The sequence below is a fragment of the Phacochoerus africanus genome, chromosome 3 (genome assembly GCF_016906955.1).
Source record: "Phacochoerus africanus isolate WHEZ1 chromosome 3, ROS_Pafr_v1, whole genome shotgun sequence".
NCBI classification, from domain to species: Eukaryota; Metazoa; Chordata; class Mammalia; order Artiodactyla; family Suidae; genus Phacochoerus; species Phacochoerus africanus.
Window position 1 is genome coordinate 38315006 of NC_062546.1, and position 21360 is coordinate 38336365.

General features: G+C 40.2%; 1 protein-coding gene across 2 annotated transcripts in view; it reads left to right on the plus strand.

Moving 5' to 3' along the window:
• KIF16B (kinesin family member 16B) overlaps positions 1-21360 on the plus strand; it is a 306258-nt gene that overhangs the window by 245339 nt on the left and 39559 nt on the right. For both annotated transcript variants that reach the window (XM_047771648.1, XM_047771649.1), the window contains one exon: positions 435-524. In XM_047771648.1, coding sequence (XP_047627604.1) covers positions 435-524 — 90 coding nt within the window. The remainder of the gene's footprint in view (positions 1-434; positions 525-21360) is intronic.

Consider the following 21360-nt stretch of genomic DNA (forward strand, 5'->3'; position numbering starts at 1 on the left):
TGACAATGAGATGGGTGGGACAATGATAAGGGTTGGTGATTCTTGTCTTGGCCAGAGGCTTTGAGTTCTATCTCCTTGAAGGGGCCTTGAAGCCCTACAAATGTAACAGAAAGGTCAGACTGTGGAATTTCCTTGATACACCCAAAGTGGGGAGTTAAGGGACACTTTTTACAAGCCATTAAGAGGTAACTCTCTGTCCCTCACTTTATAGAGTCACATGCTGCTTCTAACCAGATTAGGGAACCAGAGATGCGTGCTTGAGCAGAGTGCAGTTATTATTTATAAGTCTTACTTGTGCAGCTACATTAATGTTTTCAATTCTGGAGAAATTTACATGCTAATCACTTTTTGTTAATTTTCAAATCATTTTAAACAAGTTTAGTCACTTTTCCCTCTAATTAATGCTGATTTATTTTGATTTTCCTGGTTAATAGATCACTGTCCTCGATGAGACATGGACCGTATTCAGGCGATACAGTCGTTTCCGAGAAATGCATAAAACATTGAAGTTAAAGTATGCAGAGGTGAGTTATGAAATAATTATCTCCAATTAAGAACATTTGTTTTATAAAGCAGTTGAGCTGATTGAGTTATCCATGCCCCCCTTTCACTTTAGGTATTTGCTTATGAGTGTCACCAAGTTTTATTTCAATTATTCATCTTCCAAAGATAGCTTTTTAATTTTTGTCCTCTGTTCCATTTGTATTCTACACAATTTAAGCATTCTTTTGAACACAAAATTTTGAGTGGTAGTAAATGAATTCTATCCTTTTCATAAATTTTACGATGAATTTTTAAATAAATAATCTATTTGCAACTTCCCAACCATGAGTGAGACCTATTAAAATGAAATAGTAATAAATTTTTCAGGTTAGATTTGCCCTTTATTCACTTAAAAGAGACTACATACTTAGACTTCCACATGCTGAGGAGTAGGGTCATAAAAATTAATTTGCCATCAAACATGGAGGGAAAGTAGATAGTAAATGTGGAGTTATCTAGAAGAAAGGAAGCATTTCACTTCATGCATCTGGCAAGATTTCCAGACTGTATTGATACATTTATAATCTTTTTTTTTTTTTGGGACAAAGACTGTTTTTTAAAAAATATTTTTATGTAAGAAAGGTATTCCTAAAGTTAATATGTATCTTCCAAGTGAGTGTATTCTTTTTTTTTTTTTCTTTTTCTGCTTTTTAGTGCCACACCCGCAGCACATGGAGGTTCCCAGGTTAGGGGTCTAATCGGAGCTGCAGGTGCTGGCCTACACCACAGCCACAGCAACACCAGATGGGAGCCACATCTGCGACTTACACCATAGCTCATGGCAATGCCAGATCCTTAACCCACTGAGCGAGGCCAGGGATTGAACCTGCAACCTCATGGTTCTTGGTTGGATTCCTTTCTGCTGCACCAGGACAGGAACTTCTCCTATTCTTAATTAATTAATTAATTAATTTTTACTTTAAAGGAAACATTGTATAGGCACTGCCCTTAGGGAATTTTGGTTTGAACTGATTGCAAATCAATCAGTAGTCCTTGTCTATTTAGCCTGTTTTCCTTAAGTACTGCTTTTCAGCACTATTTTTGTAGTTTCTTATGTTATTCTAAAAAATAATTTAGTCAGGCGTGTATCCTTAATTTATTTCACACTGAATGTCTCTGTGGCTTCCCTCTCTCTCATTTGATACACAATATAAAGAAAATACCTTTTTGTAGATAAAATGGTTCTTTAGTGTGGTCTAAGGAAAAATCTTGAATCCAGGAAAAATTGAGCTACCTCTGAAATTCTGTTGTTATAATTAGTATTAGTATTCTATTAAAAAGTGAAGACATTTCAGGTATGAATTACAGTTCAGTGTTGTCAAGAGGCTTCAGTTCCAAAGTAACTACATCAAAGTCAAGTTATTAAGTTTCTTTCTGTGGTTTATTCTTCATGTCCCAAGTTAACATGGACAATAAGAAAGAGAAGTAATTATGTACACATTAAATATACAGAGTAACTTATTTTTAAAGTGAGCTTTGCAGATCATTAACTGCTTGATTATAATTTACTACATCAATAGTTTAATAAAGTACAAATTTTCACATTAACATACTAAATTCTGACATTAGTAGATGGAGAAAAACAATGAACTTGAAAGAAAGGGCATAGGATATGTATAAAATCTTGGTAAAGTTTGTGTTCTTTGTCTCAAGTTCATTATTATATATATGTATATATATATTTTATATATATATAATTGTTATATATGAATATATATATTGTTTTATATATATAAATTGATTCCATCATTTATTTCAGATCACTTCTTTCAGTGCCATTAGTTCAAGCCATTCTACATGGGCATATTTCTCTAAACTCTAGTAATGCAATAGTGGACAAGAACAAAAGTATCTTCTCTTACGTATCTTTAATTTATATCAGGGCAGACTGACTATAAACCAGGAAAATGTAATAACAACTAACACTTGAAGAGTAAGCATGCCAGGTGTCAGTTACCATTTAGTTGAGGCACATACCTTATAGGAAAACATCAGTAAAATTTGGTGGGTAGGAGCACCTGTTGTGGCACAGCAGAAACCAATCCAACTAGTATCCATGAGGATGCAGGTTCCATCTCTGGCCTCACTCAGTGGGTCAGGGATCCAGCATTTCTGTGAGCTGTGGTGTAGGTCACAGACGCAGCTTGGACCTGGCATTGCTGGGTCTGTGGTGTAGGCCTGCAGTTGCAGCTCCGATTCAACCCCCTAGCCTGGGAATTTCCATATGCCTCAGGTGCTGCCTTAAAAAAGCGAAAAAAAGAGACGTGATGGTGGAAGGTGTTGATCATTTAGTGTGAGGATGTTTCTGACAAAATGGCATTTTAGTTGAAATATGCAATGAGAGATATTTAAATGAGTTTACCTGGAAATAATTTTAAAAAAAAGCAAAAAGCAAAAACCTTTAGAACAGACTGAAGCCATCCTGAAAGATATAATAGAAAAAAACTTAGGTTAACAATGACATCAACCTAGAAATTGAAGTGGTTGCCTGGTGCCAGGCAAAATTAATGAATTAATGAAGAGAGATAATCACCCTATGTGAAATTATTTTAAGGGGTAAAGAGTTTATTACATACATGCTGAAAAAGGTCATTGACCTTCAAATGAAAATCAAGCTGGTTCCCTCCTTCATTTGGTCATGAGTCCGTATTGAGCAACTCTGCACCATATGACAGTTGTGAGCAAGATAGCCATCCCTCCTCATGAAGCAGAGAGAATGCGCAATAAACAAACAAAACCCAGTAAACAAGAGGATTTGAGATAATATTAAGTGCCACAGAGAGACTAAGACAAGGCAGTGTGGTCATGTGGCATCAGAGACGGGCATTGTGCTACTTAGGACGGGGAAGAGGTAAGTCTGTCTCTGAGTGCTGAGAAGAAGAAAGCAGTGAAGATCCGGAGGTGAGAACATGTGAAGGTAAGAACACAGCCTATGCAAAGGCCCTGAGATGAGCCCAGAAGACCCATGAAAGTGGAAAGTGTGCTGGAGAGGAGGGCAGGGACATAGGTAGGGACCCTACCACATGGCACCATGGACTTTATTCTCAATGCTGTGGGAAACCACTGGAGGATATTAAAAAAAAGTTCTGGATATTGAAACCTGGCTGGAATTTCCATTCTGTTCAGAGATGACTTCTCCCAGAAGCCCTCTCCCTGAAGACAGACTCGTGATCTAAAGAGTAACCAAGGCTGCACGTTGCTTTTCCCTGTTGAGCTCAGCTTTGTGACTTACAGTCTCTTTTCTCAAATGAAAGACCAAAAAAAAAGTTAGCTATGAAAGAGCATTCCAGATGGAGATAAATCTTATTTTGGTGAGAGGGCAGCATTGTCCACTTAACGTTTTCCAAATGAAGCTGAAACATCAAGATGAATATCAACTTTATTTTTTTCCATCCAGTTGACATTTCTTTTGTGCAGACTTGCATCACGTTGTCTTATTTGCTGAGTCTTTGTTGGGACTTGAGATCAATAATCTGGATATTAGGTATTCGCTAATTTTGAGCGCTCTTATTATTGTCTGTATCATTGCCATCTCTGTATATAATGTTCATCTTATTGAAGTAATCAGCTACCTCCAAATCGTCTGTTTGGCCTGACATCCTAGAAGTCTTTGGACTTGCTAAAGATGGACTTTCCTCAGGAGTGAAAGGCCAAGGATTTCTTTCTTATGGAAGACTGCTGAAAGCTTCCTCTTGGGAAGGACTGTTTCATTGCTACATGGAAGCAAGTTTTACTTACCTCACCCTTTCATCAGATTGGGCTTGTTCTTTCTGTGGAAGTGGAAAGTAGAAAACGACTTTTCCTTTCTTGGTTCATAATGAAATAATTGATGATTTTTTTAATGATACATCTGAAACATAGCTAGTCATACAAGGTTCCAAATTTTTAATCAAGCTGAAAAGAAAATTGAAAAGATACACTTGACTTCAGTATATCCAGAATTTGTAGTACTTGCCAAGGTCAAGAATCTTTATTCACCTCAAAACTTGAGTTTTGGTTATAGCTTTTCATCTTTTGGAACTTTGTCTAAAATTACACCCTCTTCATCCTCATTTCTTTCTGAAATTTTAGCCTTGTTTTCCTGGGGATATACCTCTAAAGGACTTTGTGACAGTTCCTTTTGTGGAGTTTTTTTTTTGTTGTTGTTTTTTTCTTTCAGTAATCTTTTTTTTTTTCCTTCCAGATGATAAGTTACTTGTTTATGGTAAAAAGTTAAAATTATTCAGACATATATGTAGAATGTGAAAGTTTCTCTTAGTTTGATCTTCAGAAGCAACCATCTGCAAGGACCTCAGAAGGTCTTCCTTGGGTCCAACTAAACATTGAGAATCACAGGACTCCCAGAGGCCACACTTGGCACTGGGTGACCCAGGAACAATGTAAGCCAGAGATCACAGCCTCCCAGCAGGGCCGAAGCATGGAGGGGGCCTGGCAGCAGTGTCCACCGCAGTCCACATGGCTGTCCAGCAGCTGTTCTCTTTCCCCATCCTCCCCCAGGTAGTAGCTTAGGTGCTAGGTGAGAAAACCCATGTGGAAGACTTGAGAACCATTCTGCCCTAGAATCTTATCCAATAAGAGAGCTAGTTTCTCTGGGAACAACTCTATGGTCAGAGCCTCACAAGGGACATGCTGAGTTACCAGGTCACCTCCCTTAGAGAAGCCGTATGCTATGGCTTCCTACCAAATAGCTATCATTTGCCTGGTCCACAATTTATCAGTTTATCAAGCAGTTTATCACTTTACCGTGAGCAGTAGTGCCTAGTAACAAAGTTGGCATATCACCTTATCAGGTTTCCAGAATCCTTTTGATGGACATATGACTAGTTTCCAGACTCTTGCTGCTGTGACTCTTTATCTGAAGGGATTCTTGAAGATATGTTTGTCTGCATAGGCTGGCTTTGTGAAGAAATTTGGTAACTGCTCAACTGTTCTTAAAGACCCAATTTACCAAAAAAAAACTAGATTAGGATTCAACACACAGAAACTGGGTGAGCTGAGAGCCCTGAGGTCCTTCTCTCCCATTAGTGTAAAGGTTTTTGGAACCCCTTAACTATCCTTCAGCTGTCTTCTAATCTCTCTGTTCCCCCACATTCATTTGCTTAATTATTTACTATAATGCCTCCTTAAGGAGAATGATGTCAACTAAAGTATCCCCAAGGGATACTTTATATACACTCGAGTGGTGAGCCCATTAAACCAGGCAGGGGTTGTTGATTATTAGGTTTACCATAGGTCTGTGACGAAAATAGAAGGACCTTAGGATTATTGCAGGCAAAGTGAACTTGTGAAATGAAAAGATAAGAAATCTCTGGGTTCCCTGAAACTCTGGGGTGTGGGGATTGAGGGCAGGGAAAAAGCAGAAATCAAAGTAAAAATTAGTCTATTATTTTGTATGGTGATAGATTTCAGAATAAGAAAAAAAAAAAAAAAGGAAGAAAGAAAGCCAAGTTATTTGTCCTGAATAATACCGAAGAACAGATTGACTGGGATTTCCAGTTGTGGCTCAGCAAAAATGAATCTGACTAGTATCCATGAGGATGCAGGTTTGATCCCTGGCCTCGCTGCTCAGTGGGTTGGGGATCTGGTGTTGCTGTGAGCTGTGGGGTAGGTCTCAGACACAGCTGGGATCCTGCTTTGCTGTGGCTGTGGCGTAGGCTGGAGGCTATAGCTACGATTTGGCCCCTAGCCTGGGGGAACTTCCATATGCCATCAGTGTGGCCCTAAAAAAAAAAAAAAAAAAGAACAGATTGACTGCAGTTGACCAGCATCATATGGAAACATTATTTATTCTATTTCTTGACTCGCTGTGTGAGTGCGCTGAGCTCCATCATTCAAAGTTTTTGTTTTTGTTTTTGTTTTTTAATTGTTGTTTTATCTTCTTTAAACTTAGCATCTTCTGGATTCTAAATATCTTTGCCTTTTGTTTCAAATTAATTTGTCCTCTTGATATCTTAAAATGTCTCATGTAAGATAATAGCTCCTTCTGGCTTACCCTCTCTGCTTCCCTTCACTGACCTTGTATGGAATCTTAATCAAATTAAACCTTGTGTCTGCAGATTCCACATCTGTAAAATAATAATGCCACAGCTAGTTCGTAAAGGATTGCGAGAGTCTCGGATGAAATATGTTCCTGAAAGTAACTATGAAGTATTGTGCAGTATCTGCCAGAGAGAATGCCTCTGAAATTTTGTCATGTAAATCATTTCTGCAGTGCTCTTTATCTCTATGAAAATCATGCATTTTTCACTCTATAAAAATCAGTATAGTCATTTTAAGTATCAGTCATGTGCTTAGAAACAAAGTCCTATTAAGTGTCCTCTTCCTTTCTCTACAGATGAGGCAGAGTTACTTACCTTTTATTGTTTTTTAACTTTTAAATTTTTTTAATTGTAGTCGATTTTCAATGTTGTGTTTAGTTTCTGCTCTGCAGCCAAGTGATTCAGTTATACGTATGTATACATTCTTTGTTATATTCTTTTCTGTTACAGTTTATCATAGGATGTTGAATATAGTTCCTTGTGATTTACAGTAGGACCTTGTTGTTACTTTGGATGTCTAGAGTCAATGAAGTTTGCCTGTGGATCCAGGTCATAGTCTGAGAGCCCATCAAGACAAAACATAGCTATCAAGAACCTGAAAAAAAGGCTATTTTAAAACCACATCCCCTTTCAACCCTTAGAATGAATAATGAAGATCTAGTTTCCTGTCCCCTTTCCCCCTTTTGGATAAGTGGTCTGATAGGCTCTGAATGTATTTAATAAAGTGGTAAGACATAGCAGACCCATGTCAGAGGGTCTCTGAGAGAGCCATTCCTTCTAGGAGATTCAGAGATGCCAACCTCAGTCTGATTTTTAGATGACTTTATTTTAGTACATTTAGCAAGGAGCCCTCCCTTCCACATGCTAGAGTCTAATGGGCACCTTACGTTGCTGGAGAATCATCTCACAGTGCAAGCAGTTAAGCATTGGAATTGATTATTGAGGTCCTTTTTTTAATCTTTGCTAATAGTGATTCTGAAGCAGGTTTGTGCTTCTGCCCAGAGGCAAGCAGATGAACCATGAAAAATGGGATGTTTTATGTATTAAAATGTACAATGTTTTATGTATCAAAATAAATGCTAAGGGAACTTTAATGCCCTGGTGTGATGAGAGCCTAAGTTACTTGGAACAGACCAAGTTGCTTGTCTGCATCATAGCTAAGGTATCACAGTGAGTCATCAGAGTCCCTGACTGTCAAACAGAATCAGCCTCCATCAGCCACATCCCTCTGGGTGCTCCTTTCTCCCTGTTACAGAACTGAGGGAGAAAATTATTTTCAGAGTCTTCGAGTAAAAACATGAAAGATTGCTATGTTAGAATAACTGTTGAGGCTCACATCTGGCATCCTCTGAGTGCCCAGTAAATACCACTGGGAAGGAAGAAAACGATTAGGGAAGAACTTATGTGATTCGTATGGGGACTTTCAGTTTGTACTGATAAAACCATTTCTTGCCTTCTTTATCTTCCAAGTAGTTTCCCCAAAGCAGCACCAAAAAGGGGAAAGAAAATAAACTGATTACTGGCCAGTTATTTGTCTAGGACAGCTATTTACCATCCAGCACTAAAATGCATTCTAAACAGTTTTATAACCAGCATTCCAAATTTAATATCAAAATTACAAGTCTACTCACCACCCAAATTATAATGCTACCAGCCATAGCCACAATGAGCATTCAGTAAGCCTTAGATCAATTCAGCTGCACCAGGCACTCAGCCTCCTTGAATTTCTAAATAACAAACAGCTATGTAGGGAAAAACAAAATACTGTCAGCCTCCTGACCCAGTGCATTCTCAGAGGCCCAGGTATCTCACTGTATGGCTTATAGCACACTATTTACTCCACGTGATAGATAATCCGTATTTAAATTACTGCTTTCAAACCTGGGTTGGGGAGCAAAGGCATCAATTAGCTGAGAAGCTTTTCTATGATATATGAACCCAGGCCCCAAACCAGGAAATTCTTTTTTTCTTTTTCTTTTTCTTTTTACATCTTCACCTGCAGCATATGGAGGTTCTTGGGCCAGGGGGTAGAATCAGAGCTGCAACTGATGGCCTGCACCATGGCCACAGCAATGATGATTCTGAGCTGTATCTGTGACCTACACTGCCAGATCCTTAACCCACTGAGTGAGGCCAGGGACCGAACACACATCCTCATGGACACTATGTCGGGTTCTTAACCTGCTACACCACAATGGGAACTCCAAAACTAGGAAATTCTGATTCAGTAAATCTGACATGGAACCTGAGAGTGTGTAGTTAGGGGGGAAAAAAGCCACTGAATAATGCTCTCTGGAGCACTGGTTAAGATGCTGCCTGTCATTTCTTTTGCATCCACTGTAGGAGCATTAGTTGATTTTTCATTATTGTAGTCACTGTCATAGATCACCAAATCTAAAAGGTGATTTCTAGGTCATTAATCCTGTCAAAATTAATGACTGGTGAGTTTAAACCTGGATCATGAAAACACGTCAGTTGCCTCTCTGATCACCAAAGATGATAAGACATAGACTTGTACCAGGCTTTCCTCTCCAACCAGCAAGGGAACTTCTGTAACAATGGGTTGGAACCATTTGCACATTATGAGTTGTAAGTACTCCAAGAGCCCTTAAAGATTGGGTCATCCAAGAGTTCCTGTTGTGGCTCAGTGGGTTAAGAACCCGACTAGTATCCATGAGGATGCAGGTTCAATCCCTGGCCTTGTTCAGTGGGTTAAGTATCCGGTGTTGCTGTGGGCTATGGTGTAGGTCGCAGATGTGGTTTGGATCCTGAGTTGCTGTGGCTGTGGCATAGGCTGGCAGCTGCAGCCCTGATTCGACCCTTGGCCTGGTAACTTCCATATGCCACAGGTGCAGCCCTAAAAAAAAAAAATTGGGTCATCCAGTTTTTCATTTTAGAAATGAGGAATCAAATACCCAAAGAGCATTTTGTTCAAAGTCACATCAATACTTGGAGAGCAGGCAAGGCTCATGTCTCCTGATTCTCAGTCCTTCTTCTTTATCCTGAATTCCCTGTGACCATGTTCACTCAAGGTGTTTTCTGGAGTTCCTGCTGTGGCACAGGGAGTTAAGGATCTGGCTTTGTCTCTACTGCAGCTCGGGTTGATGCTGAGGCAGAGGCTTGATTCCAGGCCCGGCACAGTGTGTTAAGGATCCAGCATTGCTGCAGCTGTGGCTCAGATTCAATCCCTGGCCTGGGAACTTCCATATGCTGCGAGTGTGGCATGGGGTTGGGGGGAGAGGTGCAGAGGTGGTGGTGGAGCAAAGTGATGGTTTTCAGAGTGCTCCAGATGAGATAGAAAGAAGAAAATATTTTCCATGTAAAAATCTGTTACATAGCAAGATCCCATAAATGACAACTAGAGATTGAGTTCTTTCTGTAGAATGTCATGACACCGAGGTTCCTGTCGTGTCTCAGTTCCTGAAAGGGACAGTTAGCATCATAGTAACAGACAGGAAAGACAAGTCCTTGACTTAATTCAACTGCATTATTATTCTTAAAAATGCCGCATTAAATTCTCACAGATCTAAAATGTTTCCCACTTGGAAAAACTGTTGCGACATATATGAATGTCCTCAAATCCATCTTCACTGGCTTATATGTAAATAAAATTGACAATGTCTTTGGGAGGAGCAGGATTTATGTGGAAAAAAGTTAACAACCTTTATGACAGATGTAACGAAATCACTGCAGTCCTGACTACATTTCCAGCTGTGGTTTTATACCTAGTACCTTGCCAAGTCTTAGCACTTCCGTGACAAAAAGACAGCAGCTTCTGTTGGTGGAATGTCCTCATTGTAATTGCTGGCTGTTCCATGTGGACCACCAGGAAAGTTTTCTGCCTTGTTCATTGAGCAGACCTTTAATGAGAATCCAGAATGTGCCAAGCGCTGGGCTAGGCGCATAGCACGTGCTCATAAATACTGCCTGGTATATTCACGTTACCATCTCAGAGATCTAAAGGGAGCTCATTGCTCCTTTGATAACCCCTCTAGGCTGTCCTGAAGACTTGCTGCATTGTGCGTCTAATAAATCAAACTTAGAGGAGAATCGCTTATTTTGTTGGTGAGTGTGTTTCTCGGTGACAGCTTTTCTTATAAGGCCTTGGGAGCTGCTATTAATTTGGAGTAGTCAGAAATGCCCCCATCTAGTCAGCTGTGAGAATAATGGCAGCCCTCTGATGAGTTTTCATTATTTGCATTTCTCAAAAGCCGGAATGGCTAAAATTTACAACCACACATATCTGCAGGTTGTGAGTGTCTCAGCTGCTGCTGGACATGTAGGTGTGTCTACCCACAAAAGGCAGGTTATAGATGATTTGACCAATTAGCGAGCCTTATAGAATTCTCCCCTTTAATATTTAAAAACTGGGTACTGGAGTTCCCGTCGTGGCACAGCAGAAATGAATCTGACTAGGAACCATGAAGTTGCAGGTTCAATCCCTGGCCTCACTCAGTGGGCTAATGATCCAGCGCAGAGGTGGCTCGGATCTGGCATTGCTGTGGCTGTGGTGTAGGCCAGAGCTATAGCTCCGATTGGACCCCTAGCCTGGGAACCTCCATATGCCGCAGGAGTGGCCCTAAAAAAAATAATAAAAAATAAAACGAGTAAAGTAATAAAAACTGGGTACTGCTTAGGTATCCAAATGACGAATGACAGCAAAGTATGCTTTTATTAGGTGGTAACAAAAGTCACATGTTTTCCTTTGATTAGTCAAGATTGCATACTTCATTAGTTGTTCTCAGTTTTCTTTCAGTGATTTATAATCCACTTTTAGCTGCTTAATTGATATAAAATCATAAAAGATGTGCAAGGCTTTTTATTGTTCATTTTAATTTCTTTTCTGTGTTACAGCTGCCATTCTTTATATCCGAAAGAACAACGATGCCATTTATCAAAACGCTGTCTATTGCTGCCAAGACCACTTGGCTAACCTAAAAATGATCTTGGCCAGGAGAGTAAAGCTTCTAATAAAAGCAAACTTTTTCATTACACTTAATTTGTCTTCTTGATGGCAGCAGACTGGCCGACCTAGCTCATTATAATGTAATAAACATTGAAGTCAGGATTTGAGCATGATGGCCCCTAGGAAAAATTGGGCTATGTCAGTTCACTGGGAATCAGAAAGGGAAAAGCCAACTCGTAGATGAAAACGTTACTCGGAGATCATTAAGATCATTAAGAAATATTACAAAGCAACAGAAACTGCTGATTATATTTCTAAAATACATACATATACATACAGCTAGCCAACTTGATGGATAAATGGATACGCAGTGCTTTCATTTTCCCAAAACTGAGATTCACAAATAACTCCATAAATTAATGATGCTAATATTATCAGGAACCTCTGTCTTTTCTGACCCTATTGATAGTTCTTCATGTAGAGCAATTGTTCAACCTAAAAGTCAGTGGCTTGTTTCTCGAAGATGCAAAATAAAGTCGAGGAGTTCCCACTGTGGCTTAGTGGGTTAAGAACCTGATATGGTGTCTATGAGGATGTGGGTTTGATCCCTGGCCTCCCTGAGTGGGTTAAGGATCCAGCATTGTCCCAAGCTGCAGCATATGTGGGCTCAGATCTGGTGTTGCTGTGGCTGTGGCGTAGGCTGGCAGCTGCAGCTCCGATTCGACTCCTCGCCTGGGAACTTTCATATGCCGTAGGTACGGCCCTAAAAAGAAAAAGAAAAATTAAAAAATAAAGTTGATAGCTTAGATTTTTATACTCCCTGGAGAGTGCAGAAGGGCAAGACAGATTTCATTGGAAGTCAGTAGGCCTCCTAATTATTGATTTCATTTTTTAATGGCTCTTATTCCAGTCTTTTTGTCTTTAGAATGTTTTATTTACTGAATTGCAGAATAAGCTTGTCATTATGTTTCTTTTAGGCCAAAGAGATGTGCCATTTTAACTCTCATTTGTTTCTTCTGTTTTACTCTGCATAATCAAATTTCAGAGTTATCCAAAGTAGGCCATAGGGCTGTTGTTCAATTTTCTTCCAGTGTTCTCTAGGCCGATCATGTCTCCCACAAATGTCCAATATATTTGCCCTTAGTCATCATTTTTAACTTTAATGTACAATTTTCCCATAAGAGCTCAAATGTCTTTGCATCATTTCCCACTCCCGCTGTAAGGGTAATGGCTATAGCAGGAAGAGATACCATTTAAGGGTTTTCTCATGAATACTGCATTCCCCTTTGCTCTGTCCTCTTTCTATTCTACAACCTCCTGAAAAGTAACATGTCATTATTATGTTGGGCTCTATTTTCCCTGTATACATATTTGCTTTTCTTCAAATAAAGAATGCTGTGAAGATGTTACGGGAAGTAAAAGTAAACTCCTCAAAAGCAGTGTAGCCACAATAATAGGTAAAGTATCTCCACAAATAGCATTACTTCTGACTCATTGTAGAGAGATTTTAGTCATTAGAACCTGAGACAGAGAATTTCAGAGCTGAAAGGAAACTGAAATATCTTTAACTCCTTCATTTTAATATTTCAATTGCTTTGAAATTGGATTTCCTAAATCCCAGGTTATTAAAAGAAAAAGGCATATGGTGTTAATTTAACCATTCCATTAATTTTGTAAAATAAATAATCACTTTTTATTGTTGCTATAAAAATGATGCATGCTCATTTATAAAAATTTCATATAATACAAGAAAAAAGCGACAGATGACTCAAAATCATTCTATAAATATAATTAATATTACCATTTAGTGAACACTAAGTACTTAAATGCATAGGCACAGATAAAAGGATGGATATGTAGAAAGATACACAGAAATTAAAATGAGAAAAAAAGAATAGGAAAAAAGGAATGCAATAACCTTGTAACACTCGGTTCATTCTAGATGTACTATTTTAAATTACAAACATTAAATTTAATTGTATTTGAATTTAATGGAAGCAAAAGAAAATCAAGGAAAACTAAAGAAATTTCTGAACTTCAAATTAAATTTTTTTCCACAACTTCTAAAATATATGTGACTTTAAGAAAAAAGATTATAAAAAACATTTGAACAAGAGTAGCTCGTTTTCATATGGTCGGTTTCATTTTGATAAATTATCAGTTGTTTCCCTCTTATGAATGATCGGTTGACTCATGACAAAGATAAGATTATCACATTCTATTTATTCCTACCTACCCAATTGTTAAAATTATATTTTTATATTGTTAAGATATATAATTCTCTTTATTCATAAATTATGCATAATTCTCTCCTAGTTGTGAGTTTAAATAGAGGTGGTGTTTACTGTGATTTCTTCGTTCTTGAGATCCTTATATTGTGCTATCTCTTGGTCCATTATTTTTGAGCACACAGAATGATTTTTAAATGTTCGCCTTGATGTGTTTTACCCGACTTCTTGCCATCTTGAGAATGTCTGTTTGTGGCCTGCACTATTTATTTATTTATTTATTTATTTATTTTTGTCTTTTGACTTTTTTGTTGTTGTTGTTGTTGTTGCTATTTCTTGGGCTGCTCCCGCGGTATATGGAGGTTCCCAGGCTAGGGGTCGAATCGGAGCTGGAGCCACCGGCCTACGCCAGAGCCACAGCAACGCGGGATCGGAGCCGCATCTGCAACCTACACCACAGGTCACGGCAACGCCGGATCGTTAACCCACTGAGCAAGGGCAGGGACCGAACCCGCAACCTCATGGTTCCTAGTCGGATTTGTTAACCACTGCGCCACGACGGGAACTCCTGGCCTGCACAATTTAAAGAAACTTTTGTGGAATTCTCTTGTGGCGTCGTCGCGGGTTAAGGATCTGGCATTGTCAATGCAGCGGCTTGGGTCCCCTGCTTTGGTGCAAGTTCAGTCCCTGGCCCTAGAACTTCCGCATGCCATGGTGGGCGTGGCCAGAAAACTGAAAACAAACAAAGGCATTTCTGTATTAGTTATAAACTCCTTGGGTCATATTTTCATCCCTTTAGCACATTTTGCTTTGCCTTGTTTGCTCTGCTCTTTATGCCATATGCTATTCTGTGTTTTTATTGTCTTTGTTCAATTTTGTTTCTGCATTGGGGCTCTCTTTCTACTACTGCATTTGTTTCATCTCTTCCTTGAGTTCTTCTTGCTTACTTTTTTTTACTTTTTATTTATTTTTTTTTTTTCAGGTGGAGAGGTTGGGGAGGATAGGGGCTCAGGTGGAGGGCATTGAAGTGTTGGATTTTCTTTTCTCAGTCAACTTTTTTCTTTTCTTTTTTTAACCTTTATAGGGGTGCACCCTTGGCATGTGGAGATTCCCAGGCTGGGGTCTAATCGGAGCTACACCACAGGCTGGGGTCTAATCTGACCTACACCACAGCCACAGCAACGCCAGATCCGAGCTGCATCTTCGACCTACACCACAGCTCACTAACCCACTGAGCAGGGCCGGGGATCAAACCCGCAACCTCATGGTTCTTAGTCAGATTCGTCTCTGCTGTGCCACAATGGGAACTCCCAACTTTTTTCATTTTAGAATAGTCTCAGACTGTTTCCTGCCTTGTAGCATGCCTTGTTAATTTTTGTTGAAAGTTGGACAGGATGCAGTGTGTGAATGGTACTGAGGTAAGTGGGCCTTTAGTGTGAAGTTTCATATTTATCTGATTAGGATATAGGCAATGATTGCCCTGGCTGTGGTGTCAGAGTCTACAATGTCCTCTAGTGCCCTTGTTTGTGTTTCCACTGTTGTCTTTGTTTTTTTTGGGGGGGGGAGGGGTCATTTTTGGGACCCCAGCTGGGGCATATGGAGGTTCACAGGCTAGGGGTCTAATCGGATCTGTAACTGCCAGCCTACACCACAGCCACAGCAACACCAGATCAGAGCCACGTCTGTGCCCTACACCACAGCTCACAGCAATGCCAGATCCCTAACCCACCAAGCGAGGCCAGGGATCGAACCCTAGTCATTATGGATGCTAGTCGGGTTCCTTACTCTTGAGCCACAATAGAACTCCCTCTCTGGATTTTTCCCAGAGATTCTTAAATAGAGCACTTCCTTCAGCTGCATCCCTTTTGTCATTCAGGAGCCCTGTTGGGGGGTGTGTGTGTTGGAGGAAAAGTCTGCAGGCCTGTGATTATGCCTCAGTCTTAGCCTGTGGTGGGTATTCCACATCCCCAGGACCATTAGGCTTTGGTAAAACCCAAGGTGGTTTGATTCCAGTAAGAGTATTTCTTGAGGGAGGGGAGGCCTTGTTAAGGAATTTCAAAAGTACTCCTTCACCCCCACCCCCAGTGCCCACTTTCTGCAGAGCTCAGGGGGTTTTTCTCCTATCTTCACAGTGAGAATCTTGTGAGACTTCTGGAGGTCAACCTCACAAAAGTATGGGAATCCCAGTTCTCTGAAAACTAGCTCCTTTGGAGTTTTTTTAGCTGTCATACTCGTCTACACTGAGCCTCTAGCAGTTCATCAATTGTAATTTAAACTGGCTCCAGTTTTGTTGTGTTTCTTTTTTTTTTCATTATAGTTGATTTACAGTGTTGTGTCAATTTCAGCTGTACATCAAAATGACCCGGTCATATTCATATATATATATACGTGTGTGTGTATGTGTGTGTGTATATATATGTATATATATATGCACATTTTTTTTCTCATTACCCTTTCATCATATTCCATCCCAAGAGATTGGGTATAGTTCCCTGTGCTATACAGTAAGACCTCATTGCCTATCCATTCTAGATGTAATAGTTTGTATCTACTCCCCTGAAACTCCCAGTCCATCCCACTCCATCCCCCACTCCCTTGGCAACCACAAGTCTGTTCTCTATGTCTATGAATCTGTTTTCTGTTTTGTAGATAGGTTCATTTGTGCTATATTTTGAATTCCACATATAAGTGACATCGTATGGTATTTGTCTTTCTCTTTCTGACTTACTTCACTCAGTATGATAATCTCTGGCTGCACCCCTGTTGCTGAAAATGGCATTATTTTGTTCTTTGACTCCAGTTCTGAGCTTCTGCCCCAGCTAAGCTCTGCTTCTCTGTTTCTGCCTGTCCATCTCTCTGGTTGGGAACCCGTTTTTGCCCTGTGGCCTCAGTTCTCCAATGAATCTAAAAAGAGTTGATAACCCTCAGTTTGGTCAGTTGTTTTCTTGTGAGGACAGGAATCACAACTCCTAGGCTCCTTCCATATCAGATCAGAAACCAGATCCTATGTGAATAATTTTAGATTTATAGGAAAAGAAAAAAAAAAAGTAACCACTTTCCCCTGTTAACAATTTACGTGAGTATAGGGCATTGGCATAACTAGTGAACCAGTATTGATACATTATTATTATTAACCAAAGTCTATACTCTTGAGATTTCCTTAGTTTTTACCTAACATCCTTTTGGGGAGGAGGAAGGAGGCAAGGCAGCAAGCCTACCATGTGCCTAAACCTTTGCCTGGAATGTTTCTGAATTTTTTCCATCCATTTTTCCTTTGCACCGAGATGCATCTTCTCTTTATTTTCTGGTGTTGGCGGGGGCTGTGGGGTCACTCTCTGTGGCAGTAAAGCCCAGTGCCTGCTTCTGGCCTGATCTCCTTCCAACACCTTGGACAGCTCTAGGTTCTCCTCCCACAGCCCCTGCTGCCGTCCTCTTTGCTGCCAGTGTGGTGTCGCCACCTTCTCCTTGTCCCCAGCTTTCATCTTTAACAGGCACATCGTAGAATACCTGGGGGTTTGGCAGCCTGCTCCAGTGGACAGCTCATGGCCCGGGCCCTGGAAGGGAGGCTCAGAGACTTCCTAGTCTGGAGACAGAGTGTTTCCTTTACTTTTTATCACCTTTGTTGTTTGTGGTGCTTTTGATGGGGATAAGGGGAGCCAACAAAAGCTTTACTCCACCATGTTTGTTTGTTTGTTTAACTTTATTGGATTATAGTTGACTTACAATGTTGTATTAGTTTCAGGTATACAGCAAAGTGAATCGGCCATACATATAAATGCATTATTTTTTTCCCATATGGTTATTATAACCTAATGAGTAGAGTTCCCTGTTACACAGTAGGTTACTATTAATCACGTTTTATACAGTAGTGTGTATATGTTCTTCCATCCTCCCAGTTCCTCCCCTCCCTTCCATGGTTTCATAAGATTGCTTGTGAAATCTGTGCGTGTTTATGTTCTATATACAAGCTCTCTTGCATCATTTTAAAAATCAGATTGCACATATAAGGAATATCAGAGGTTATCACACTGAGTGAAGTTAGACTCTACCATCTTTAACTAGAGCTGTTCCATCAGTGTTATGGTTTGTAGAAAGGTTATTTCTGTTACACTCACTTTTTTTTTGACATATCAACAAAATAATAGAATTTTGCTACTGAGCTTTGCCTAGTGGGTTCAGATGACTAGGTGAATGGCAAAGAACACACACACTTTTTAACATGAGACTCTCTTCATGAAAGTCATAAGGTGAAATGATAGTTCTTGCCTTTTCTGAAAAGATAATCTTACAAAAAGGAAGAAAGTGATTTTTTTCCTCATTACTGAATCCCAAGTATCTTGATCATTTTTATACACATCAGAAACATTTATCTGAATTCCTTTAGAATTTGGTTATTGTCAGGAGTATAGAACTTGAGGAACTTTAATTTTTAGAAACATAGGACACTGTATTTCCTTTGTCAGAGGTTACAAAGGAAATCAAACGAGCCTCTCCTCCACCAATGGTTTGCTGTTTACTGTCCCTGACAGTGTTTCTCATGGAAATAAGATCTCAACCATCTGCTCAATTAAAAAAATGAAGCAACGAAAATGAAAAAATTTTAACTATAAAAAATTTGAGAAGAAACATAAATGCCCAATTAATATCATTGATTTTATTTAAAATTTTCTGTCTAACATGAGAAGCCAAACAAACAATAGATGTCAGTGTATGTAGGACGTGAGTGAGAAAGTCAGGGACGATTCAGTCACTCCCTGTTCTGAGCCTCTTCTTTATTCTTCATTTGTTGGACATATTGCTTTTCAGACAGCAACACTTTCTGCAAAATGGAAGAGAGATTTTCTCCCTTTTTTGGCTCTCCAGGCACATTATTTGTCCTGACTAGTGGTTCTTTCTATCTTGGTAAATTGTCCATTTTTAAAAGTATTTGGACAGTTGAAATAATTCCCAATCCAGAAATGAAACCTACCGAGGGTTGCTTTTGCTGTTCTGTTTCAAAATAAATGAAGGTAGTAACTTTGTACTTGTGGAGAGAAAAAAGTTCAGACCTCTTTTCTAACCCAGATTTCTAAACCCTTCTAAGGATTTTTATAATATTAAAGATAAAAAGGATTAGACGGATTTTCTGATATCATGAATTAAGCAGTAGTTCCTGCCCTCTTTCCTTTAATCCACGTAAAGGTTATGATGATCTTCCCCCCCCCCCCCCCCGCAAAAAAAAAGATGTGCTGATGCTGAGCATGCCGCTCTAATCCATTCTGTGCCAACAGCTGTTGGCCCCTAAATGGCTTCTATGCCACCTACGCTATTTACCCCAACTCCTCGGCTCTTTTAATGTCGCCTGTTTTTTACTATAAGATATTTCTAGTTTCATTTTATTTTTGAGCACTTTTAAGAAGACTCTTCTCTAGAAAGAATATTGGTTTAGAGGCAGCCGATAGACAGTCCCCAGAATATTCATCCTTGGCAGGTAGAAGCAGCTGGAGATGGATCTTCACCCTAGTGGTCATTTAAAAATGTCAGAGTTTTATATGGGGTTTAACCAGATGGAATTGCTGATATGCAGCCATGTTTAACTTCAAGATTGGCAATTTCATCTCATTCAGCCTAAGAGTTTATAGATTGCGAGGCTAAACAGCACTGTCAAGATTTTCTAAAAAGGAGGAATGGAGGTAGTTTCTATTCTCTCAGAGGGAAGAGGCTGAAAAGCAGTTTCTGATGTAAATATAACTATTTTGATGGAGGCAGTACATTTTTTAATACCTTGCCTCACGACCTTACCTTTCTACTTTAGTTTGTTTGTGGCCCAGCCCCACCCAAAGGATGCAGAGGGGGTCTTGTGCACTTATCACCCATCCCATGGGAACTTGCGCTCCCGTTCTCTCTCTCCCCACCTCCTTCACCTCAACTCTGTGCTCCCGTTTTTCTGTGAAGAGAAAGGCGACAGGAACAGGTAATCCTCTATGTCCCAGGACAGACTCCTGGGGACTGTGCCTCTAGACCCATCGTGTTCCTGTTATGCCACCCCATCGCCAACCCCTGTCACCTCTGTTGGTGTAGGTGCTCAGGGAGGTTCTGTTGACAGCTCTTGGTGGACCTGTTGACCACTGCCAGCAGCTATCCATCATTTTTCAGGCCAGTACACTGGAGGAAGGGTCACTGCCATTCATCTGGATTCCAGGCCCTGGAGGACTTCAGGAAGGTCTTCCATGCCCCAAAGATGCTCTCTACAGCCTCATTATGAAAACCTAGAGTCATCTTGGTTCCTTGTCTTGACTCAGCCAGCCCATGACTTGCAACCTTTCTTTTTTTTTTTTCTTTTTTTTTTTTCTTTTTGTGGCCACAGCCACAGCAACACTAGATCTGAGTCACATTTGTCACCTATGCCACAGCTTGCAACAATGCCGGACCCTTGACTCACTGAGCGAGGCCAGGAACTGAAACTCCACCCTTATGGACACTACTTTGGGTTCTCAAACCCCAAGCCACAATGGGAACTCCCTTGGAACCTTTCTAAGTCCCTGAAATCTGGATCTGCATTTCTTTATCTGTGGAGTTAGACTGTTAGGATTATGTAACAGTGCCGTTTAAGGTTGCTCTTTCCTTCCTACAATCTGAATAACAGTATTACACAGAATTTGTACATATTTATTTCACAGGGTGGATGGTCAGAGCACAAAATACTAGCCTCCATCTCAGGATGGGATACCGCTGTGGACCTCGAGGAAATGTAAATGTTTGCTCCCCACCCAGTTCAGCTGCCCAAGGTTCTTTCAGTGCCCCAGTCCTGACTGAGCATGCAAACCTGCCTGTAAATTTCCCCTGATAGAAACCATATCCCCTCATCAGCCACAGAGGAAAATGACAAAACAACCGTGAAAGCCTACTTGCCAAGCTTTCATCATCACCGCATTTGGGGGTGTGGGTGGGGGAGGCACATTTGTGCAGGATGAAATCGAGGCTGGATGAAGCCCAGAAGACACGCTCTGGGCACCTGTCTTCTCTGAGCAGTAACATATGGGAAGTGTGTTTGTGTTGGTGAGGCAGGATTCCAGAAAACCCTTGAAGCTATATCACCTGTACAGGGATGGGGAGAGGGGACCAGGGGGTGTGGCTTGCTACTTTCTTGGTAATTACCAGATCTCTCTAAATAATAAGAGTAGCTTATTCATACCGGGCCTGTCTTACCTCAGTGCCTGTGGTCTGTCACTTGACCTTGGACTCATTTTAAAGTTCAATGTAAGCAACCAAATTGGAACATTGGTGGGAAAAAAAGAGAGGTGCTACATGCCACTCACCTCAAGATTTCTGTGACTGTGAAAAGCGCAAACCTCTGCCTGACTTCAGTTAACTTTTAAAACAGGCTCTGGAGTCATCAGACACCTTAAAGAGAGTGAAAAGGGAGGCTTAATAAGAAAAAGGCATATACGAGCTTACAAAAAAGAAAGCAAACCAAAAGAGTTAAACAGACAGTTCCCCAAAATGCGTAACCAGATGGTCAAGGAGCATGTAGAAAGATGCTCCACATCATGGTTCATTAGAAAAATGCAAATCCAAACCACAATAGAAATCACAGCATACCTGCCAGAATTGCTAAGATGGAAAAGCCTACAGCACCGGGTATTGGTGAGGATCTAAAGCAGCT